The 26,514-nt window shown below is 38.5% G+C and overlaps 1 protein-coding gene across 1 annotated transcript in view; it reads right to left on the bottom strand.

Annotated features, from left to right (window-relative positions):
- Nucleotides 1–26,514, bottom strand: part of ARHGAP15 (Rho GTPase activating protein 15) — a 619,281-nt gene that overhangs the window by 586,172 nt on the left and 6,595 nt on the right. The window contains exon 2 of the mRNA XM_024569724.3: nucleotides 2,340–2,518. Coding sequence (XP_024425492.2) covers nucleotides 2,340–2,504 — 165 coding nt within the window. The 5' untranslated portion in view covers nucleotides 2,505–2,518. The remainder of the gene's footprint in view (nucleotides 1–2,339; nucleotides 2,519–26,514) is intronic.

Below are 26,514 nucleotides of genomic sequence, written 5' to 3'. Positions count from 1 at the left end.
GGGCCCGTAATCTGTCCACGCACAGATTAAACGTGTGAGTCTCTGTTACAACAAACCGTGCTCCATGTGAACGTGTGTGCCCATTCTTGCTGAACATCTCCTCCTATTTCTCCTAAGTTCATAATCTCCCCCCTTGACCTCACCCCAGCCGTCAAGTTCTGAAACATCAAGCTCTTAGTTTAGCCTGAGCAGATATCGTTAACAGGCTTGTTTGAATAAATACGCCAAAATACTTTGCATTCTGTCAGTATCCAGTCAGAAAATTGTGCATTGAAAAAAGAGATGAAAAGAACTGAGACAGAAAGAAAATTAGCGCCATGGCAGGCTCTCAATATGGCATCTCTGAGCCAAGTTTTCTCAGCGAAATGACATATCCTCCCTGAAATACCCTTTTTATATAATTATGCACTAAGCACACATAACCAAAGTAACTTTCATTTTTGTTCCTTATCGACGAATACATATTGTCCAGGCTAAGAATGAGGAAACAAAGCTGCGATAATGATAGCTAATTTAACTTTGGAAAACTCTTATTCTCTAGTAGTCCAGCGTATAACCCCCCAAACTAAAGTTATGTAACAAGGTAATATCAACAATGAGAAACTGCATGATAAAATCCTGCCCAAAAGTGAAAAATGCTAATTTTCTCTCATTTAGCAGCTGGATACAGAAATGCTCATTAGTTTTAAGAGGGTTAATCCTTTTAACTTTTGCATATTGATATGCCAATTATGCCTAATTGTACAAGAGGCATCAGTCAAGGTAATAGTGCATAAACACATGAAAGTTATTAAGTACATCCCAACATGTAATAAAGTAGGTGTTAATTGGTAGCTGAGTTCTGCGGGCTATTGAGGTGGATAATTCATTGAGAGATGGATCACTTGTAATTTCTCTCCATAATTCCTTTTGCAGTCTCACGCTGTGATGTTTTCATGCTTGTCAAAAACAACTGCGGCGTAGTGCCTTTTGTTAAACACAGCCAATAAAATATGTTAGGCATCATTAAATATACTTAACTTTTAAACTTTTTCAAAGGTACAGTTCTTACTGATAATACATTATAGAAATTCCAATAATTTACTCTAACCACTGCCTCAAGTTCATAGTTGAAGAACACTGTAGCTGCTTCAAACGCAGAGACGGAGCTGACAGTGTTGTGCCTCCCAGCAGACAATACTTTTCAATGAGACAGTAAATAAGGAAAAATCCATCTCTGGGTACCTTATCTAAGGATGTATTTCTCACTCTCAAAATATAATCACTGGCTTCCTCATGCTAAATTTGCCTATAATACTGAAGAAGGGATGTTTAAAATCATACATTTCTCAGGTGCCTGAGATTATTGTGGGTTAATTTTGCACTTGAAATTTGAGTGAAAAACAGGGAATAAGTATAATTGGTAACATGCTACTCAGCAAGTTTATTTCATTTAATAACTCAGTTAGGGAGCTGAATATTTCATAGGCCTCTACGATATTAACAGAACGCACAATTAATAGCTCACATGTTTCTGCAGGATGACTGGGAATCGCAGCCTGTCCCTAGCTAACCTATTTCTCGCTTTTGCGCTCACTGTGAGAAACAAAATAGATCCGGGGTCCAAAAGAGTGGCTAACATTGCATAAATAATTTTGCAGCATCCTATGGCCTCAGCTGCAAGTTACCACCATTATGGAAGAAAATTAACCAGAGGAGACTCATCGCAATCAGTGTGTTTAGTGGCTCAGGATGCGTGCAGGGGCAGGGACGAAATTGGCAGTGGAGTTCATCTCTAACTATTTGATTTCAAATCTTCCTAATGATACATTATCAAGACAAAATGGCTTCCTCTCCAAACCTTAAATCACCACACCATTTGAATTGGTTAAACTCGTTCCAAATCAAATGCTAATTTCCAATACCATACATCGCTGGAAGATTTTAAGAAACAATTTTTCACATTTTTTTCAAGACTTTATTTTTCTCAGTTCATTCTTAGCTAATTTTAGCCTCTGGCTTTTCAAAGTGATATACTATATTTGGAAGTGCAAACACCACATGCTAGCATAACCTCATTATTTTTATGACACTGAAGCATGATAGTGGAGGCCCTTAAAATGAGTCAAAGGTGCTCCTCAGTCTAGCTCCAAATCCACTTTATCACTCTGGATTAAGCCCATCTCTTCTCTCACAACTGGGGATATCATTATGACTGTAAGTAGGCAAGATAAATACATTACAAAACCAGCTTTCTCATACACATTAGGAAAACAAATGAAACAAGGCTAATTTGTGTGTGTGGCTTTTTTTTAAAATTCTGTATCAGGGCACTTGGGGCATTAGGAATATTGACTTACAGGTTCAGTGACCTTCCCAGCATCGGTGAGGATCATGGATTTACTTTGGCTCAGCCTGTCGTGGTGGCTGTTGGCATTTTTTATTCTCATCTGCACAGGTCCGGTGCCTTGGTGGGCAGGATTCAGTGTTTCTACAGAGGTATCTGAATTTGTAGATTTCTGCATATTACAGTGTTTTCCTGATAAAATATAAAAATATCATATTATTCTAAATGTACTTTTTCGTGAAAAGCTCTAGGTGGAGTGCACACCTCTATTAATCATTAAGGTAGTAAGTGAAATATATAGTCTCCACTTTTTGGGCAGTAAAGAAAAAGATCATTCCTTGGTAATTGTTTTAATCAATTAAATTGTGTAGACAGTACTGTACATGCCAGAGGTCTTCCGAGTTCATAGGCAGCATCCCCATACTCTGTGTGGTTCCTATTCCATTGAGGAACTAAAGCAATATAATAGAATCTTCCTTATATAGAAGTGTTATTGCCAACAAGTCTTCTTTAGGATACACAGTTTTTTTATTCACATTGTCATCTGTTACCTGTCCCATCCACCTCCACACATGACCACCAAGACTCTGTTTAGGTGAACAGATACCTGTGTCAATCTAGTGAAATTTCAGTGAGTAGAATGACATTAGAGAAAACCAAACCAGTCCCCCGACTATCAGATACGTCGTCTTGGCCTTGTTAGCACTGTGCTCAGCCCTAGCGCTCCTCTCATAATTTCCACAGGGGAGTTCAAATTCTTTTGTGCATTTCCACCTGCCAACTGAATAGACTCAGTAGCTTAGTTGGACATAATATTTGCAAAGAATATGAAGGAAAAGAAAATCAACACTATTTATTATTTATTTACTTGTTTAATTGTCGGCACATGTGAAGGAATGGCAGTGGAAAAATAATAATTTGGAAAAAAACAAAGACGACTAAACTATGGCGGCATTAGTGGATGGGTTGGGAGGGCCATAGTTGCTTCCCCAAATCCGTAATTCTTTTCGACTGTTTTTCCCCATAAGCAACATGAAGGGCACATCATTTCATTTAGTAAAACAACTCAAGTGCAGCTTCTGAGCTTCTGGAAATGGATCCACTTGTGGGGTGATGGCTGTCTCCATGTTTCACCCCTGCAGACATTCATAGCTAGTCTGGGCATATGTGTAAACATTAAAATTTTTTTTTCACCAGTTATAGAAGCTACTGAAATCCAAAAAAAGGATATTTTAAGAAGCCAACTGTATTGGTAACCCTGTGTCTGTTGAAGAGATGATGGGGCTTGAATTATGGTGATGTTCACGGTAAGTGGACATGAAAATAATCAGAAAAGAATGAAAGTATTTTAATAGGAGGAAAAATGTTACTTAAAACCAATACCAGTAAGGCGATTAAGTTATAACTTAAAAAGAAATTAATATTTATTGAGTATGTATTATGTGTCAGGCTATGTGTTCAGGGGTTCAATCCTTGCAAAACCTATGAGATAGACATTAAACATGTTTGTAGAGGGAAAAAAGTAAGGATTACTAGGTGACTAGTAGTCTTTCCAAGGACACTAGACAGAAAAGTGAAGGAGTACGCATCTTCCTTTCCCCCAAAGACGCAGATGCCCATCAACAGGTGAACAGATGGGCAAACTCCAGTTTACCTACACAATGAAATGGTGCTCAATAATAAAAATAATGACATACTGATGCTTACAGCCACATGGATAAATCACAAGTTTGATGTGCGGAGTGAAAGAAGCCAGGCCAAAGAAAAAAGTACATATTGGGTACTTATGATTTCACTGGTATAATATTCCAGAAAATGCAAAGTGACATGGCAGCAGAGAGCTGATGGGTTGCAGGGAGAATGGATTTTACTGGGTACAAGGACACTTTGGTGGTGATAGATGTTTTGTCATCTTGGTTGTGATTTAACAGTAGTAGTAGTCTACCTATTTTAAAAATAATAAAATTGTACACGTTAAATACTTGCACTTTACTTCAGTTATACCTCACAAAGTTGTTTACAAAAACGTTGTTTTAAGAATTCCTTCACAGGTTTATTTTGCTCATATTTTCATTTTCATGTGTCTATGAGTGATGTATTATAAAAATTTATTTAATTGAGAATAAAGATAAGATTTGAAACAATAATTCGAATAAAAGAGGACTTTGTCCCCACTATGTCATAAACATAAAATGACAGCTGCTTGGCCGAGAAGAGTTTTAAGATACATCAAATCTCTCCACTAATGTAGGCATAAGGTTCTTGCCTCTGTATCTAAGTAGAATAAGATATAATTATATATATATATAACTTTTTAAAAAAAGTAAATTCAATCATATGCACATAATTTAAAGTTATTTCTCCATATAGCCCAGTACATGATAACAATTCTGGTTTTATTCTGTGTATGAATTATTATTGAAGCCCTTAATTTTTCTTAGTCAAGTAAAATTTATTTCAAATAGCAAAGCAAATCCATGAATTTTTGACATTTATGAAAATGTCACTACTAAAATCATGAGTTTTTTTCAGGGTAGAACTTTGTGAAGTGAAATAAGGATGAATGAAAGAGTGAAAATCTAGAAATTGCCATTGGAATGGAGGCCTGGGATTCATGGTAATTAGTTTGGTTACATAGAAAGTGCCCGTTGACTTCAGTGGCAGGACTGTTTCTAATGGGCGCCTTTGTGATCTTGTACAAGTCCATGACCTCTGTTTTATCATTGGAAAAAAATGACAGTGAGGTGCATGGGCAGCCAAGAGGACCAGTGTGACCTGTATTGTCCATAACACTGATGTGCTTAAAGTCAGGAGCTCAGGAAGTATTAGTGCAGATCTGCCGAGCTCAGTAGTTTTAGGCAGACTCGCAACAATGTAATAAATGGTTCAGTATGAATCCGAGCCCCAGGATTTGGGTGGGGAGAAATTTATAATTAAACATATAATTTTTTTTCTAGAAAAGTATGGGTTCTCCTGTGAGCGCATTCAAAACTTGATCTTCCATATCACTCATTAGATTCAAACTCTAAGGATGCCGTGTTTGTAATGCTGGTTGCTGAGGCAAATCGCTCCGGCTGAAGCCACTTTCTTCTGACCAAGGGCGTGAAGCCACCGTATTTACATAGCCCTGCCATGTGCCATTTATAGGACATGTTGCTTCCTCAAAGTCTGTGCAAACTGCACTGTCAAATGAACATTTGCATTCTCGTCTTGATTGCACAACCCATCCACAATTTGCCTAGTGATGTGTTGCCGTCAAAGGGCTGCGTTACTTAAAAATGCCTCTTATCTGGCTTTCCTGCCTGTTTTCTTGGGGACAGACTTCAGAAAACATTTTCAAAATCTTCCTTCTTTAGATCTTTCTGTTTGGATAATTTCTTCCCCTACTACACGGTTAGCATCATCTTTCTTATTTCACCCTCTCCTGTATCACTTCCTTTCCTATCTGACCCCATTTTACATTTTGTTGATACTCCACTGCCCTCCACTTGTTCTCTTTATTGAACTTCCCTTGCAGTTTGTTCTACAGTGGCAGTAACTTTATATTATTATATAATTATTCTCATATTTGCAAATATTTCCTGCTTTCTAATTTTGCAGAACACAAGATTGCACTGAGAAAAATACAGAAAACAATACAAAACCTCTTCTTAAAGATTCTTACCAGCAGAATATAAATTATCCATTCAATATTTATTGAGATGCTCTTAAGTGGCAGGCACTATATTAGAGGATGAATATGCTTTTTTTTTTTAACCAAGAGTCTTACAGTTTTCAGGGTGATAGGGAAACAATTCATAATTAAATGAGAATAGGGTCATGTCTCAGTTCAGAGAAGAGCAATGGTGTTAAACTCAGGTGGAACTGGGAAGTGGAGAGAAAGATAAGCAGGAAAAGAGATCAGCCAGTGCTGGAGTTAAGTCAGAACAGGTTGGGCATTTCAGGCAGCTCAGCAATGCAAAGGTGTTCAAATAACCTGAGATTATAAGGTAGATATTAAAGTGTGTGATGAAGAAAAATATAGTACCAAGGAAGTTCAAGGAACAGACTAATGACGGATTATATTTTAAAAAATAGCATGTATTCTTGGTGTGTGTGAATGTGATCATCTTGCTAGCCTTTCATCAGGCTGAAGGATTGACTGAAAACTCCACCCCTTCTAGTCCAGCCAGTGCTCAAGGGGCTGGTGTTCTAGATCTCTGAGGGAGAGAATGTGGGAAGAGGGCTTTCCTTGGCATAAAATACAAATGCCTTGTATGGATGATTTGAGTGCTAGACAGAGAGAAGCAGTACCCCCTGCACAACTGAGGAAGGTGCAAGAGGAAGGAGGGAGGACACAGGAGGAAGGAAACCTGATGGACTGAAGTGACAGCTGTGCTAGTAGCTGTGAAACTTGTAACTGCTGGGCTTGTGGGTCAGAGATGATTTATGCTCTTCCTTCCATCCTGGTAGGAACCACTCACACGAAGTGGATAAAGCTGGTTCTAGGCCAAATTTTGCAAGTTGTATTTGAATCCCACTTGCAGCCTTTTCTCTTTAACATCTTTCAATTTCTCATTTTCCCTTCACCTACCTCCTAACACTCTTTTTTTCCCCCCTCTACCAGGCACCTATGATTCCTTTCATATTTAGTATGTCAAAGTCCCTCCGCAGCCTCATCCACAGAGTCAACACTTCTGAAATTCCATCATCCATTTTCCCTTACCAAATCCTTGAAATATCCCCACTCTCTCCATGAATCATTTAGGTGTATATGAGAGAGTAATGATTAAATGAATTGACAGTGTCATAAATGATTAGTCAGGCTTCCCCTTAACTCCACCGAGTAGCATTTACCTGAATCTCAAACTGGGATCCCCTGTAGTTATGCAGGAGGAATATCTTGCAGTAGACCAGCTTTGACCAGTCAGCTCCACATATGGGGGAGGTAGCATTTGTGACTAAGGATAGGTTATTAATTAGCAGTGCATGCTAGCAAATGGTGCTCCCTGGAATTGTGCGATGTGGGGGCCCTGCCATGCTGGTCTTATTTTTGAGTCTTTAAGAAAGGAGGTTCAAGGGGAACAAGTTCCATTATGAAGCCTTTCCAACCTCAAATCAAAAGAAACCCTCCCACCCCAGGATCCATTCAAGTACATAGATTCCTGAATGGGCTTCCAAGAACATACATATTGAGTTCAGGATGTACTCAGAAAGGCAGTGAAGAGCTCCAGTTTGTGAGTTTTTCCATGTTATTTTTACAAGAATATTCACAGGGGTTTGAAATCATGTTCTGATATTCTATCCATGCTTTCATTCTTCAATCACCTTCAACTTTCGAAATTTGGTAGAATATTGTAAAATCAGTATTCGTGAGTATTTCTATGCAACTTAGTGACAGCAAGCATTTTTGTTAACTTTAAGTTTCATGTGATCTATATGACTATTCACCATTTCCCCTGTTCTTCCTGTAACATAGTATCTGCTCATCATCATCATCAATTTTACTCATAAAACATTGATGCCTTATGCATTTATGTTCTTACAAGAGTCACACAGAGCTTTGGTGAATGACTAATGGAAATATTGAAGAATTAGTTCATTTTGCACGTGTCTAACATATCCATTGATTTTATAAAACTCTCCAAATAAATACCTCTGAGATAGAAATTAAAATGTAAATCACTTAAGACTGGCTGAACAATTTCTCTAGACTTCCTGATTTTGTGTGTACCAAGAGAAGAGCAAGAATAACTTGTGATATTGCACTAGTTCCACTTTCAATACTGTTTTAAAAACAGGAAGCAGTGATGACAATGCACTTCGTAAGGGCCACCCAAACTCTGGCTCTGCTCAACAGACTTGGTTCTGGGCTGTTCTGGGCCCAAGTCTCCACTCTCACTGAAAATACCCAAACAGGGGTGAATGTGATAGTTCATCTACTCAAAAACTGCATTGCAGGTCTGTCAATTATTTGTTGCACTCTGTTAATTATGTTAAGTCTCAGCAGCTTTTGAGTTAGAAAGTGAATTTTTGACATCTCTTTTCTATCAGTAGCATTCAAAGTAGAAGTATATTAAGAATTTTTTGAGCTAAGGGATGCCGAGTATGACTATGCTGTATCTCCATGATGCAGAGCAAAGAAAACCGAAGCTCAGAGATACTGAGAAGATTCCCCAAGGTGCTACAGACTGTCGAAAAGTAGTCCTGGACAGGACCCAGGGCCTAACCCCCGAACATCCTTGCTTTAGTCATAGGCCTCCCAGGTCAAGTGGAAGCTGTGTATGGGAAGATAAGGTAACAAAAATTCCAAAGGAAATCTCCTAGATTAGAGATTTGAAATAATAATAGGGCAGCCATGTTGGGTACATGAGACTTTCTGTTTAATCATTTATAAATATGCCTTGTGCTTCCTGACAAAACAATACAGACTAAATGTTTGTTGAATATATAAATAGAAGAGATATGGAAACAAGTTAATGTCAGTGGACATAGCTTAGCAAAGGATTACCAATAGGAAAATGTCTTTGAACAAGTTTATTCCTTATTAAAATAAATACGTTTAATTCACCCTGGCTATAGTTTCTAAGGGCCAAATGAACTATCATATTTCATGATCAGTTAGAAGCCAGGAAAAAAAGCAGTTCATTTTATATCTTTTGAGGCTAACTTTAAAGTATACTTGGATATTTGTATGAATTTTCAAAAATATGGAGAATACTACATTTCCATTTCAGAATAACCTTTTTGTCTCTTTCTCAGAAAAACGTGAATTTAGCACCAATTATAATTTAGCAGTGTTAACTTTTCTGACAACAGTCTGTTTCCTATAGTTTCAAATTTCTTTAGGCTTCATACTCTTTCTCCAAAAAGAACTCAGTTGCCCGATGTACGTTGCCACTGAGCATTCTGTAAGGTAATCCATTTCAGAAGTAAATACTGAGTGTACCTCAGGGAATTCCCATTCAGTGAGTGTTAGCCAGGGTTTGCACTGTGTGGCCAGTGAGCTGTCTGGTCACCCCAACCTCCAAGAGCTACGTCCCCTCTGCCTAAACACACAGGGACCCTCTGTAGAGATGTGGCCCCTTTATTTCCTGGAATATATGGAAAGAGCTGTTTCTCCAGGTCTGCTAGAGCACATGGCAACTCCACAGACAAATATTACTTCTCTGAGAAATTCATTTCAATCCCCTGGAAAGATCGTATGTTGATCTGTGGTAGAGCATCGTCTGCTTGTTCCCCCCTGTGGAAATGACTTGTGGCCTTGGTAGCTCCAGTAATGTGTGGCACAACCTTTGTGCTACACTTCCCTGACAGGTCAGTAATTAGCTTGCATCGCAATTGTTTGTCGTCTCCTCCACAGCAGCCATTTGCCAAAATAACATTTTAATTTCAGTTTCCTTCCTGTTCACTTTTTTCCTTTTCTTTTTTTCCCTGTAGCTTCTACATCTTTATGAAGTCTAATTTCCCCAGACTACTGCCATAAGCAGAGAGAGTGCAATAAAACTCAGTTTCAAAAATGTCAAATATAATGAGAAAGGAAGATCAGAGTAAAGGAATGTGACCCTAGCCCCCTCACCAGGTAACGTTGTCTTTGATTGGGCAGGTGTTACATATAGGAAATGTGATAATAAGGTTTTGCACTTGTTGAACTTACATCAGGGAATCCAGGTGACATGTTGTAGTTACTGACAAAGTCTAGCAAGTCAACTGCATGGATAAATTGCAATACACTTATTTTCTTTGCGTGTGGGCATCCTAAATGATGAAAATGACAAGTAAATATAGTTTTTGAGTAGCATAAGTCCTAGAAAAATTGTGTGGTAGGCAACCTTGTTCTTCTCTCAGATCTTAATATCCTGCTAGCATTTTTTATTCCCTGGGCAACTTAGCTTTCTAGATTTCATCCTATTGGAAGCCTAGTAACTGATTTTACAATTCAAATTTTTATTGAGCCTCAACCCTGAGAAATAGTTTCTGCAAACATTATTGAAGACCTGGGATTGAGTTAGAAATGAGTTTCTTAGTGTACCAAGGAATCTGGTGAGCATGCAACGGAAGATGGGACTGAGGACAAGATCAAGATAAAGGCGACAGTTGACTTTGACATTGTATGAGGATAAGTAGGACTCCAAAGAGAGAGAAGGGATATGAAGAATAGCACAGGCTAAGATCACAAAATTTAAGGAAAAGAGGGGTGAGCATCCACAGTAAATGTTAGGGTGTGGGTGGTTAGGTAGGAAAGCTAGGGAGAGAGTTAATTAGGGCTGGGTTGGAAAATCTTGCAGTTCCTATTAAAGATTTTGGTTTTGTCTTATAGGTCCTGGGAAACTTTGATGAATTTATTTAAGCCATAATCCCATCTCAAAAGGCTTGGTGAAAGAAGACCCAAAAGAACAGCTTCCCAGCCACCGAGGCTATACAATGAGCACTAGTATTCTCATGGGATACTTCTTAATTAACTTCAAATCAGAATCAATATAACAGCATCTATTCATAAACACCAATTTTAGGATAAGGATGCTCAGGGGTCTGGGGGGAAAATGTTCTCTAGAGTTTTAGGAACCTTACTTTGAACTTACAGGTGTATGTTTAATGCGTCTGGTTGCCAATCAAATGAAGAGAACGGTAAAGACTTCTCTGGAATGACAGATGAAGCATTTAAAGAGAGATCCAAAGGTACAGTCACATTTTCTTAAGAGCATAGAAGAAAACATAAAATTAGGACTAGTAGAACTGCTTCTGAATTTCCCTCTGGTGATCAGCTAAGTATAAATAAATAAATAAATAAATAGCAAAGAGAAACAAAATGTCTGTGCCATTGTAATTATGTTTAGGCAGCATAGGAAATTTTATGAAGTGCCAATCTCCTTAGACCCCAGGAGAACCATAAGGGGCATAAGTAATGCAAACTTCTCTGTTGCCTCTGTCAGTTTTGACCTAATCTAGCAAGAAATGCTGAGCCATTTTTCGTCTCTTGTGTACAAGTATCAATTATGGGAAAACAGGGTGACTATCTTAGGGCGCTAGATGATGAAATGTCACTTAAGGAGAAAACATGGGCAATAGAACATGTTGCTCAACAGCTACAGTATTAGAAAACACGGGCAAAACAAGCAGTATCTCAGACACTCTCTGGGACAGAACTAATTCACTGATTTTGGCTGGAAGAATATCAAGTGTGAAAAATACATCTCAACTTGCAATTGTTTGTTTCCTGGGATTTCATGTTCTATAAGTGTTTATTTCCTAAAGGATGTGTCTCAGTCTCAAAGCCCTTTTATCAAGCAGATTAAATCTAGTCACGCATTGATTGCAATACACCAGGCTTTCTCCATCTCTATCTTGGCCTGTCCAGGTTGAAATATGGAGAAGCTGCATATTGCATAATTAGTGCTCAACATTAATTAACAGAAGTCAGTAATGGGCAGCAGTCAAATATGGCTGACATTTGTTTTATTTTGCAAATTTGTTATTGTATCCAATTAGTCTTTTCCTAATGTTCATGTCTTCAAACTCTAAATTGATTGGATTGGATTTCAGTGCCAAAGGGACATGTCTAAGAATGGGACAGTAATGCCACAGTCCACTGATGTGACAATGACAATACCACTAAAATGACATATTTCAGAATATCTCCTTTAATTCATTTAAAAATCAGTTTCTCTCCTGCTCAATTATGTATGCATAAAATACATTTGAAATAGTTATGTTTATGTGTGTGTATGGCATATGCTTATATTTGTATAATCTGAGAGGAGCAATACTCAGAAATTCGGACCTACAGGTTGTTTTCCACTAGGTGGTTTATTACTACATGTCCATTCTGAGTGCCAGGTGTTTGTTCAGAGCTAACTGAATTACCCACAAGAGAGATTGGCCTAGAGAAGTAGGGCTTCAATCCTAGCAAGGAAATAATGGCAATGAATGACCAGGTTACCAATAGAGAAAGTTGTGGTCAGGGACAAAGCAAATGCCTAATGAACAAGATGTGACTTGTTGAGGTCTAGGACTTGCAGCTAAGGGGAGAACACACTTGATGTGAGTACCACAAGTGCAGACCAAAGCCATGATCCCTTTTTACAATTTGTTGCCAAACTCGCAGAACTTCATTCCACTGGAATTAAAGATCACTTGCAATAAGCTAACATTCATTCTGGGGGTTAGGGTCAGACATAAGTCAACGTCAGGTGAAAATGTAAACATGGCTGCAGTAGTGAGGAGGAAGAACACTGTACAGCCGTGATTCTCAAGGGTCAGTGTGAGGAGCTTCGTGAACGTGCACATTTCACTGCCTTCCAAAGGCATCTCCACTCAGCAAGGCTGAAGAGAGGCCCAGGAAACTACATGTTTAGCCACCAACCCTGGGGATTCAGGTGCGAACTGAACTTTGTTAAGAAACATTTCTATAGAATCACATAATTTTTTAAATTTTATATCTGTGTTATTCTAAAACTACTTATAAGACTATTGGATTGTTTGTTTTTAAAGCTCATTGTTACTAGGTTCATATTTGTTGACACTCTTGCCCAAATTAAGTTTTATGGGGATTTCACTCGGGAATATGCTGGTGGTTGGGAGTGTGGATCATACTTGGGAATAGTGAGAATAGGAGTGGGTAGGTAGCTAAGAAGGTAGGTATAGAGATGCATACATAGACACAGAGGCATATGAAAGTAATACCGTGAATATCTATCTGATATTAATTTAAATATGATGGTTAGTGATCCACAACACACGTCTAGTCTTAAATATTGCTACAAAATGAATTCTCTTACATACAGGAAAAACCCAAAAGATCATAAGGCTCATAATCAGAGTCTATTGTATAACTCTCAGCACAAGCGTTTGTTGCTCTTGTTGTTTAATGTTTATATCATGAACTTCGTAAGTGTGAGTAAACAACATCAATTTAAACACTGCAGAACAGTTCTCTTGCGTGTTTAACATCACGGGATCTTTGGTATGAAAACAAAACAAACTCCACAAAATGTTGTCTTCACTCAAACTTAGCCTTGGCTGGTAGGGCTCAGTGGGTTAAGCGCTGCCCTGAAAACCAAAAGGTCACAGGTTCGATTCCCTCTAGGGACACATGACTGGGTTGCAGGCCAAAGCCCCAGCTGGGGACATGTGGGAGGCAACCAGTAGATGTTTCTCTCTCACATCGATGTTTCTCTCCCTCTCTTTCTCCCTTCTTCCCCTCTCTCTAAAATATAAATTAATTAAAGTAATAGTTTTGTTTTCACTCAAATTTAATCTGAAATTTGGGGCCAGTGACTTTCTTTCATAAAGCCAAGAATATCAAAATAGGAAAAATGACTTAACCATCCACATTATTTCAATGGGATGTTTTTGACTGAGTTTTTCAACCCTGGCTTTGAAGATCCTTCAATATGCTCCATATACTGTATCTCTTACAGGATATCCTTCTCTTTCTAGGTTGGTTAACTAAGGGTTCTTTTGTTTCCTTAGTGTCTTGAAGCCCTTCAGCTACATTACCAGGAACCTCAATCCAAGAGTTGTCTGGGGGTTGGATTCTCCACTTAAAGAAGTGGTGTTTTTTCTTATTTTTCTTCAGAGGAAAGCTGGGACTTCTCATCTTCTCTCCCCAGGAGGTGAGAAGTAGAGGAGGTTAAATGCCTTATCTGCTTTACCAGGTTCCGGTTAATTGAGTATTACTGTAATTTGTAGTAGTGTACTCAAATTTCTATCTTAATTTAGACTCCTCACAAAACAAAATGTATGATTTTGACTTACGCCAAAAGGGAAATCAAAAGGGAATACACAAATACTTACAGTTTTACATGGCTAGCAGGATTATCTATTTAATTTTAAATGATTGAAATTAATTCTTTTTCTATCTCCCTCCCTTTATTCACTTATATTTTTGTCATGACTACTTCTGAAACTTAGAGGTTCTGATCTATTAATAGATAACACATGAAGAAATGGGTTATACAACCACACCCAAGCCATATTTCCCCCTCTTGTGCACTGTGAATGTAACATCTGTATTTGGGTGCATGCACGTGTGTTTAAATTGCCCTTTCTATTATTATCACTACCCAAGGTATACTATGAACCTCTCTTTTAATTTCTCTACCTCAGTGCATCCATATAAATACAGACACTCTGGTCCATAACTGGCATCACATGGCTTTAAAGTGTCAGGCAAACTTAAGATTACTATATGTGCTATAACTTAGAAAGGTTAACTTTTGGAGACATCTTTTAATGGTTAAAAATATGCTCTGATGAGAATTGGGAAGACACCACGAGTTCCAGCCAAGATGGAGACATCGGTAGAAAACTTTTGCTTCTTTGCACAACCAAAAGGAGGATAACAACCAATCTAAATCAATAAACAACTAGAAGTGCCAGAAAATCAAACTGCAAGGAACTCCAACTAAGGAATTAAAGAAACAGTCAACCAGACCAACCAGACCAACCAGACCAACCAGACCGGTAAGGCAGCGAGAGACCAGTAAGGAGGGAGAGAACTCACATCGAGGTGGTGGACCGTGCAGGTGGGGCTGACCAAGTGGGAAACTGAGACTCAGAGATGACGGTGGACTATGGCGGCTGCCACGGTGGGAGAAACTCCCAGTCTCATGTGAGAGTCCATTGGAAAGTGGGCTAGAGACAAGCAGGTACACTGCATTGTTCCCTCTCCGGCCCCTCCTCCACAGAGAGCGAGGAGTGTTGCCCTACCTGGGTGAATACCTAAGGCCCCACCCCCTTACAACTTAACAGGTGTGCCAAGACAAAGAAATATGGCCCAAAAGAAAGAACAAAACAATACTTCAGAAAGAAAGCTAAGCGATGAGGAGATAGCCTACTGTTGGGAACTGCCCTGCCTGGTTTCAGAGGCTGTAACCCCTCATGGTTAAGGCTGAGTCAGAGTTGGGACCATAAGCCACTAAGGAGACAAAGCTTATCTCCCTGGCAGAAGTGCCACCTCTGCCCACTTCACCTTGCTTGGCCCTGAGCTTGGCCAGTTAGCCAATGACGGGTAAGAATCCTCAAGGGAGGGTCAACCTAAGACAGGCTCTGGTCACCAGGGATAAGCTTGCAGGGAAGGACTCGAGGGGCTGTGGCAAAAGGGGGTGATGGACCCTCGCCCCTCGGCTTTGAAATAGCCTGAGTCCTCATTCTGTCTGCAAGAAGTCTCCTAATATCTTGGCTGCTTTACTTCCCTGTCTGACTGGAGCCTGAAGCAATAACAGAGGGCAGTGCAGTCTTATCCTGTGAGGGGCGGATTCCCTGGGGAATCAGGCCTAAGGAAAATGGTACATTCCTGTGAAACCTACTTAATCTGTACCCTCAGTTTAAAAGATAAGGGTCCAGACCTGAGATGAGTCTGGCGCCTAAAGTTTTATGGCCCTCTAGCTGATTTTACAGAGAACCTGGAAGTTCTCTGTAAATCCTGTATTGTTTAACCCTTACTGGCTGACAATGATTGATGAGCTTTATCTGCATTCCTATGCGAATGAACCTAATAAAAGCCTATGGAGGGAAAGGATCAAGGCCCTTCTCCTTTGAGAGATTGGCCACCTTTCCTCCCCAAGCAGATCATGTTTTGGTAGTTTTATTCTTCATCCGTGGAGGACGGCCAGGGGGGGGTGGGGGGGGCTGCGTTAAAGCCCCCCGACAGCCTAACTATTTGATGGAGAATTTAAAGCCCTGGTAATCAAAATACACACAGAACTGATTGAACTTGGTCACAAAATGAAAGATACCCAAAATGAAATAAAGCAAAACATTCAGGGAACCAACAGTGACAGGAAGGAAACCAGGACTCAAAGCAACAATTTGGAACAAAAGGAAGAAATAAACATCTAACCAGAACAGAATGAAGAAACAAGAATTCAAAAAAATGAAGAGAAACTTAGGAACCTCTGGGACAATTTGAAATGTTCCAATATCCAAAGTATAGGGGTGCCAGAAGGAGAAGAAGAACAACAGTAAGAAATTGAAAACTTATTTGAACAAGTAATGAAGGAAAAGTTCCCTGATCTGGCAAAGGAAATGGACTTCCAGGAAGTCCAGGAAGCCCAGAGAGTCCCAAAGAAGTTGGATCCAAAGAGGACACACCAAGGTACATCATCAAATTACCCAAGACTAAGATAAAGAGAGAATTGTAAAAGCAGCAAGAGAAAAGGAGATAGTTAACTGCAAAGAAGTTCCCATAAGACAATCAGCTGATTTCTCAAAACAAACCTTGCAGACAAGAAGGGGCTGGAAAGAAGTATTTGAAATCATGAAAGGCAAGAACCTACATCCAAGATTACTGTATCCAGCAAAGCTATCATTTAGAATGGAAGGGCAGACAAAGTGCTTCCCAGATAAGGTCAAGTTAAAGGAGTTCATCATCACCAAGCCCTAATTATATGAAATGCTATCTAAGGGACTTATCTAAGAAAAAGATTAAAAATATGAACAGTAAAATGACAACAAACTCACAACTATCAACAAATGAACCTAAGAAAAAGGAAAACAATGAAAACAAAAACTAAGCAAACAACTAGAACAGGAACAGAATCAGAGAAATGGACATCACATGGAGGGTTTTCAGTGGGGAAGGGGAAGGGGGGAATGGGGGAAAAGATACAGGGAAGAAAAAGGATAATTGGTAGGCATAAAATAGATGGGGAGAGGTCAAAATGGTATAGGAAACAGAGAACTCAAAGTACCTATATGTACAACCCATGGACATGAACTAAGGGGTGGAATGCCAGAGGTTTGGGGGGTGCAGGGAGGAGGGGGGATAAAAGGGGGGAAATTGGGAAAACTTTAATAGCATAATCAATAAAATATACTTAAAAAAAGAGACTTGGCAGCAGAAGAAATTTTGTTCCTTCAAATTAGAAAAATTAACCCAGTCATGAAATTAGACAGACAAAAGAAGGACCTATATTAACAACAGCAAAAATCTACATTCAAATGGATGTTTTTCCTTAGAATATTCTAATGCACTAGTCAGTCACTAAACATTTATTAGAATTTCTTGTGTAGACAGGAGTTATTTGGAGGAATCTAGTTCTCTCTAATCATTGCACCCTGCTCTTGCTTCCTTAAGAGAAGCCATAAATTCAAGAAGAGGTGGGAAACCGGCAGACTGCCAGCCAAATTCAACCCACAGACATATGTTGTTGGGCCTGAACAATGATTTCAAATGTTTTGAATGAGTTCCCACTGAAAATGAGGATTTTTACTTAAAAAGGTATATATCTGTGTGTCTTCTCTTGAAAAACTATGAGATGTTGAAAGCTGATCAAGGTAGGTATGCCTGGTAACTGTCAGCAAGGGCGGGTGCCTTCTACATCCTGTAAATAGAGCAAGTTCTCTCTGATCCAGCATTCTCCCCCTTCGCACTTGATTTGCATTTTGACTGTCTCTGAGCATTTGTGACTGTGATTCTTGGTGTCAGTCACCTCAAGGAGCATCGCTTCTCTGATGTGTGGGTTGGACAGACATTTTGGTGCATGTTAATCAATGTCATTTTTCATTTCTTATTATTTTTAAGTCAAGCTGGTAGGATTTGAAATGGAAAACAGAACCAAGAGACTGCATTTGTACTACTGCTTTAGAATCGGTCATTGAAGATTAACATGATTTCATATATTCTTATAACTTTTTCAACATGATTTCAAGTTACCAAGATTAGGATATTGTGCTGTGCTCTTTGCTATTGCTAAGTAAGTTCCCCCTTTCCTCCTTTCTGTTCTGACCTCTGTTACTTTTTGGCAGATAATTATATCTTGGCTTCCATTATTTTCTGTTCTGTATTTGAGTTGTGTATCTCTTCTGCTCCTTAAAGTCAGACACTACATTCGTCAGTGTTGTTGCTGTGTGTTGTATCTAGAACATTACTGGTACTTGGTGCCTGTGGGAAATCCCCTGCCTCTAATTGCCCCAGGACTGTGAACATTTCCAACAAGTTCAGGTTTGCCACTGTATTAGAATAGATGTGGTTCCCAGCCCCAAGTGTCACTGATCCCTGTGTGTCTTTCCTACTTGTCTACATCAAAAACTGGCAAACGGCCCTGGGATAGAGTACATCACAGTCAGGGGAAGTTAGAGCAACTGCTGCATCTTACCTGCTCCCACCTCAAGTCATACTCTACCCCATGCTGATAGTCTCTTGTTTTCCTCTCATGCTGATTCTCCACCCTGAAACTACATCTCACTTTCTTAAAGCTACACTTATAACCTTAAGTGCTCTGGCCTGCAAGATACAGCTTGTTCTCCAAGGGCAGCACCAGAGCCACTTATCCCCTGAGCATTTGGTCAGTCACTGCCCCCTGGCACACCTTGCTCTCATTAAGCAGGGGCCCTGATACCAACTGCTTTCAGAATTAGGACTGAGATGGATGTGTTCACTCAAACTTCATACGTCGAATCCTGAGCAGGTTTTTCCAGGGAAAAGTAATAAAACAAAATAAAAATGACTTTTCTAACTAGATCAGCAAACCAGATCCTGGAACTCTAAATTCACTTTCTTATTTTTCCTTCTAGAATCATTTTGCTAGGACCCCAGCATATCTGCCTCATGAGCCATCTATGTTATCACCTCATTGCCCTAGGCAAAAATCAGATATAAATAAAAGTGGGTAAAGGAAACTTTGTTTTTCTTTCCTTCTCCTTTTCTCCATAGTTTTACTTTATTTTAATTTCATGTTCAGGAATCAACAGCTGCTTACCATGTTTTGAATTGCACTGTGTGATGGTTATTAATTCTTCAAAAATAAAGGGTATTTTTGGTGAGGACACATGTTGAGCTGCTCGAAGGAAAATTTCCATATCAACCAAAAGTTGGTAAATAAGCAAGAAAAGAGTGAGACTTCTTCCTTCTCCCACGTACAGCTATACTATACACCCCCACACAGCTGCATTGAGGAAATGAAAGCAATAGCAAGAAATTGCTTTGATGAGTTTCATAATCTTATCATAATACTTAGAATTGAAATGAACCAAGAGTACCCTGGCCTAAGTTTTATTTCATAATGAGAGAAAATACGATCATCAATTGATTCAAAACAGCCTAATTAACCAATTACTATGGCTACTATTTGCACTACATTTAACCTTTTTAACACAATTATTATATGCCACAAACTAGGAAGAATACTTTACATATATTATTTTTCTTTTTATCTTGTGAGGAAACTCCCCATTTTATTGGTAAGGAAGCTCAAATACAGAGAGATGAAGTAAGTTGCACAAAATAACATATATAATATCTAGCAAGTGGAGGAGGCCAGGGTTGGATTTTAGTTTTTCTGACTACCTACCCTGAGCTGTTAATATATTTACTATAAGGAATAAAAAAGGTTCTGGGCTAGAATTTTGGAGAAGTATGTTCTCATCATGTCCTCACACAATTCAATTTCTCCAGGTATTATTATCTTCTATTAAATCTATTAAAAGCTCCTGTTTCTCTCAGTGGCTTGCTGAGATAACCAAGTAAAATGATGTGTGCAGACACATATACCAAGATCTCCAAGATGGTGGCCTAGGTAAACACAGCTCGTTCGCCTCTTCACACAACCACATCAAAATTACAACTAAACTATAGAACAACCAACATTCCAACTGGCAGAAATTGAGTTGAACGGAGGTCCTGCAACCACAGAATTAAAGAAGAATCCACATCCATCCACACTGGTAAGAGGGACAGAGATGTAGAGACGTGGAATGGGCTGGTCCCACATCCACTTGTGAAGGAAGAATCAGGAGGGATATCTCAGGAGTGAAGATCCCAGACCCGCAACAGGACCCTCAACCCAGGGCTCCTTCCAGTGCTTGTAAGATAAGTCCCCATGGCTTTTGGCTGTAGAAACAAAGCCAAGAGCCATGGGGACTCTTGGTTTTGTTTTGGAGAAATGGAGATTGAGTTGGTAGAAGAAACTACTGTATTTCCAGGCAATTTCTCTTAAAGGTCTGCATATAGATTTCCTCAAACTCATTCCCACTGAGCTCCAGCACTGGGGAAGCAGTTTGAAAGCACCAGTGGCATAAGGGGAGGAACTGAAGCGTCTGGCATCTGGGCAAGAGTTGGGAGCTAGCTTTCTCTAAGATAGAACTGCTGATAGAGGCCACTGGTCCTCTTCTGAGCCCACCCCCAACAGAGCCACACTGCATGGCAGGCACCATATCTGAGACTCCATCAACCTGCCTCACACTGTTTGCCCCACCCTAGTGATTCCCAGAGACTCTGACCTACCCAACTTAAGCCCACCCAAGTGGTTAACAGTGGCTTTTCCATATGAATGACTTATCTTGACTCATGCTTCTGATCTTCCAAATTCCTCTGAAACAAGCAGAAGCGGGCCTTAGTGAGCCCCCATACCCTGCTAAATGGCCTGAGGCCTGGCACTAGCAGAAGTTGGCCTTGGTTCACAGCCTGGCTTCACTAGGATACCTCCAAGCCCAATGCAAGAAGCAGCCAACTATAGACCGCTTCATAGCTTATGCCAAATGGCCACAGACAGAACACAAGCGGACACCAGAGCCCTGCTGAAGTGCTCTGTAGACTGGGCCCCTGTACAGTTGATCCTCCACAGATGGAGGAGGGTGATGATCAGTGGTCACAGCCAGTCCTTGCAGCTGACTGGCCTGGCTAAATCCCTCCATTGACCTGTCAACAACAATCAAAGTTCAACTACAACAGGAAGGTGTACTCAGCCCACAGGGAGGGCACAGCTCAAGTACACAGCTTGGGTGACAGGGGAGGCTGTGCCACTGGACCTTACAGGACACCTACTACATTAGGCCACACAACCAAGACACAGAGTCAGGCAGCTCTACCTAATACATAGAAACAAACACAGAGAAGCTGCCACAATGAGGAGTCAAAGAAACATGGCCAAAAGGAAAGAATAGAACAAAACTCCATAAACAAGATGGAGATAAACAATTTTTCAGATGCAGAGTTCAAAACGCTGGGTATATGGAAGCTCAAGGAATTTAGCAAGTACCTCAACAGCATAAAAAGATCCAGTCAGAAATGGAGGATACACTAATTGAAATAAAGAATAATTTACAGGGAATCAACAGTAGGGTGGATGAAGCCAAGAATCAAATCAATGATTTGGAACACAAAGAAGCAAAAAAAAAACAAAACCCAAAACTAGTCAAAACAACAAGAAGAAAAAAAAGAGTCCAAGAAAATGAAGATAGTATAAGGAGCCTCTGAGAGAACTTCAAGTATACCAATATTACATCATAGAAGTGCCAGAAGGAGAAGAAGAAAAAGCAAGAAATTGGAAATCTATTTGAAAAAATAAGGAAAGAAAACTTCCCTAATTTGATGAAGGAAATAAACATACAAGTCTAGGAAGCACAGAGAGTCTCAAACAAGATGGATGCAAAGAAGCCCACTCCAAGGCACATCATAATCAAAATGCCAAAAGTTAAAGATAGAATCTAAAATGCAGCAAGAGAAAAACTGGTAGTTACCTACAAAGGAGTTCCCATGAGACTGTCAGCTGATTTCTCAAAAGAAACCTTGCAGTCTAGACAAGATTAGCAAGAAATATTCAAAGTGAGGAAAAGCAAGTACCTACAACCAAGATTTCTCTATCCAGCAAAGCTATCATTTGGACTTGAAGAGCAGATAAAGAGCTTTCCAGACAAGAGAAAGCTAAAGTAGTACATCATCACCAAACCATTATTATATGAAAAGTTAAGGGGCTTAAGAAGAAGACCAAAATTATGAACAAAAAAGGCAATAAATACATATCTATCAACAACTGATTATCTAAGAGAAAAAGCAAGCAAACACAGCAGAACAAAAACAGAATCATAGACACATAGAATGGTGTGATGGGTACCAGATGGGAGAAGGGAGTGGGTGAATAGGTGAAAAGATGAAGGGATTAAGAAGCACAAATTGGTAGTCACAGGATATTCATGGGGGTATAAAGTACAGGACAGGGAATGGAGAAGCCAAAGACTTATATGCATATGTCTTTGGCTTATGGACATGAACAAATGTATGGGCATTGTCTGAGGGAGTGGGGGTTGCTAGAAGGAGGGGGACAAAGAGGGGAAAATTAGGACAACTGTAATAGCATAATTAATAAAATAAATTTGAAAAATATGTAAAAAATCACTTATAAAATTCTAAATAGAATATAAGTAGAAAATGGAGAATCTTACTTGTATTAATTAACTTGAGCCTACCCATCAAACTGAAGAAATAAAATAAATCTGAGCTAGACAAAGTAAAGCAGTATGAAAAAGAGGAGTATGGAAGCAAGCCAGACCCCTTTTCTGTAGTATAGAAAAGACTTAATGGATGACCAAATGAATAACTAAGACAATAAGTAACAATGGAGAGAAGGGACTGGATTCCCCTAAAACATGGCAATTGATTGATGTATGGAATGAGTGAGTCCATAGGGATTCCAAGATCACTTGTTTAGACAATTTGAGGAATAGATTTAAAAGAAGAATAAGAAAGATTCTGTAGGGAGATTACAGGTTTAACTTGAAACATATTCAGATTGAACTGCCAATGGGACTTCATGAAAGAGGTATCAAGTAACAAATTGAAATGAGGATCAACTGTAGAAGAGAAGCCAAGGCCAAAGATAGAAATTTAAAGATCACGTTTGAGAGACCAAATACAAACCATAAGAATGGATAAGAATGCCAAAGGAATCTGGTGAAAAGAGAAAATGGTCTAGATCATTAGAAATGCCATTCATTAGAAATATGATGTGAGTCACAAATGTAATTTAAAAATTTCTGGTATCCACATTAGATCAGTACAATAAAATTGGTGAAATTAATTTTAATAACATTTAATTTTACCTAATATATCAAAATTTATAATTTCAGCACATGATCAATATAAATTATGAATGAAATAATTTACATTCTCTTTACTTGTACTAAGTCTTCAAAAGCTAGTGTTTATTTTATAACTCAATTTAGATTAGCCACTATTCAAGTCCTGAATAACCATTTATTGCTAGTTGCCACATCATAATGGTCAGCGTGGTCTAAGAAGGGATTTTGAAGATTAAAAGACTGAGAAGAGACTTGGACCCAAAGAGATAAAGAAAATAGATAAGATACTTGCAGTATGACAGAAAGTAAGGCAAATGTTTTGTTCCTCACATATTTTGTAATACTTCTAGATGAAGTAATATATGTAGTGAACAAGCAACACATTTTCCACAGATGGCATTGTTTAGACATCAAACAGGATCCTTTCAGACCCTTTCAGACACTAAGGAACTTATGAAGTCCAGCATTGCTTAACTGGTGGCACTTAACAGGCTTAGAAATTGTGGCATTGCATTGTGAAAATAACACATTTTTTGCATTATCTAGATATCCCGTAAGTCATGACACATTCAACCAAGTAACATGTAAATTTGGATGCTTAGACACTTATTTTTATCTCCCTTATCTTTTCAAATGAGATACTGACCCCTTACGTGATTTTTGTGGATATCAAATACTACTAGGTATGCAAAACATCTGGTACATAATACGCATTATACATAGTAGCATAGTCATAGCTATGATGAGTATTAGCAAAAATCCCATTCTAGTACTTTATTTTGATGAGTGTCTCATGATACTGTAAGCATCTTGAGAATAAGAAAATATTGGGAAATTTTTATAACAGCATATACCTACCACAGTGTTGGACATGTTACTGAGATAATCAGCACTCATGTTCCCTCCTAAGTTCCACTAACTTTAAGAAAGCCATCATGACATGAGTAGGTGATATTATATAGAGGCTCAGGTTATGTGAGTTCCCAGTACATTTATCACAAAATATATATGGGCTTTGCAGCTAAGTTTCTAGTCCTTAAAATTGTAATATGAAACTAACTTAAAGGGAGAGATAAATTAACAGAAAAATTCCCCTTGACTCAGCACCTAGTTTCCTGAGCCTTTTACCTTTCACAGATCTTCTAAAAAGCTATCTTGTTTTGACTCTCAGCTTGGCTTTGCATCAGTAGAGATCAGAACAAAAAGTTCTCTAAGTTTTTAGCAAATGAATCTAAAATAAACATAAAATGATTCAGCTTAATAGCTTAAAATTTTAATAATCAGGGGTGGCTGGTGTTTTTTATCAGCTTATAACAATATATTCTAAGACACTATGTTATTTGTTCTGAGTTTCAGAAAGGCCCCATAGCATGTAATGCACAGGTGGCAAACACAAGGCCCCGAGGGCCGAATCTGGCCCTCCACCTTGTTTTATCCTGCCCGGCACCTTGTTTCTACCCAGTGGCAGTGCTGAACTCTCCCTTAACTGTTAAGGAGTAGTTACATTTATACAGTCCTAAAATTACATTTGGCCCTTTGAAGGCAACAAGGCTGATGTGGCCCCCAGTGAAAATGAGTTTGACACCCTTAATGGATCCAGGATTCTAATCTAACATTTCTTCACTGTCAGATTACTCAAAATATACCCGTAAAATGTAGTTTGTTTGAAATATGTTTCTATCTCCTCTCCCCCTAAATTTATCCTATGTTCCATACTCAGAAGTCACAAATCTTCATTTAACTTTTTCTGATCCTATAGCCACAGTCAATTTTGCATCATTTATTCTGTCACTAGTCAAATATTCATTGTGTTTATTATATATATGCCTACCATTGTTTTAACTTCTAGGTATTCAGTTGTAAAAAGACAGACAAGGTAAATACTCTCATGGACCATTCAGTCTGTATAAAGATAACCACTAAGCAATTTAACAAAAAAAGTATCTATATAATAAATAGTTATGTATATATTAAAATGTTTATATATGTATATTAATTCTCTTTATAAAAAAGTTATTTAGGAAAACAAAAACAGAGTAATGAGGTACAGGGGACCTTGCAAATCATAAAAAGAGACTGAATGAATTTGACATAAAATAGATATCATTTAAAGTGTTTTATTAAGATAATAATATAATTTAACTATTAAGAAGGGCACTCCAGCCCTGGGTGGTGTAGCTCAGTGGATTGAGTGCTGATCTATGAACCAAAGGGTCACTGGTTCAATTTCTAGTCAGGGAACATGGCTGGGTTGTGGGCCAGGTCCCCAGTAGGGGGCATGTGAGAGGCAACCACACATTGATGTTCCTCTCCTTCTCTTCCTCCCTTCCCTTCTCTCTAAAAATAAATAAAATTAAAAATATATAAAAAGAGAAGGCCACTCTAATTACTCCATAGAGAATGGATATTGTATGAAAAGCACAAGCAGGGAAACAAGTCAGGAGAATTCTGTAATAATGATGGTAGAAGTGGTGGGAAGTGATTGAATTGGGTATGTTTTAAAATACATTTACGCCTTGCTAAATGTCTAATTCACTCCCATTTTAAAAATATGTTAAATAAAAGCTCAATATATACAATAAACTTTCATAAATATAAATGTTTATGAGTATGATCAAAATTTGTTTATGTAAATATCAACATTTCTAAATTATATAAAATATAATATTAAAAAGATTTTTATTAAATTTTCCCTTTTTCATGAATCTTCTCTCTTCACCAAAATTTTCAATGATTGTGAGACTTGGAGTTTTCTTATGCTCAGAATGTTCAATTGAATTACAACACAGAAAAACACATTATAGGTAAAAAAAAAAAATCTTACTGAAAGGTTCTACATTCTAGAACCTTCTAGAATCTAGAAGTTGCTACCTCCTCAGCCTTCTTGAGTTCATTCAAAATTTGCAAATCAACATTATTCCATACATTTTCTAAGACTTTTTCTAACTTGACAATAGAAAGTGGATTGGTAAGTGTGATTTTATCTAAAATTGGTATGTCATCAGAATGTTACATTGTAGAGTATTCATCCAGCAGATTTTTTTTGGTGAAAATCATTATACCAACAAACAAAATTAAAAAAATAATAAGAGGTGCTTGTCTGAGAAAAAAAGATATAAATGTTCAATAGCCATTGCTGAGAAAAGTAAACAGGGTAATGGCCAATATTTTTCAAGCTCTGCTTATAAATGATGAATTGGATGTGGTTTTGGTTTTGAGTAAGGAGTGTGTGGAAAAGGGTGGAATTGAAGGTGTTCTTAGTTTACTGCCCTGAAAAGACAGATGAATGGTGGGGCCATTAAAGGAGAAGGATGAAAATAGGGGAGAAGAAGGGTGGGTCAGAAGCAAGTGAGGAGTTATTGAGAGCTTAGTTTTGAATATACTCAGTTTAACATCTCTATGAGACATTC

The sequence above is a fragment of the Desmodus rotundus genome, chromosome 2 (assembly GCF_022682495.2).
Source record: "Desmodus rotundus isolate HL8 chromosome 2, HLdesRot8A.1, whole genome shotgun sequence".
Classification (NCBI taxonomy): domain Eukaryota; kingdom Metazoa; phylum Chordata; class Mammalia; order Chiroptera; family Phyllostomidae; genus Desmodus; species Desmodus rotundus.
This window is presented reverse-complemented; position numbering and strand designations above follow the sequence as displayed.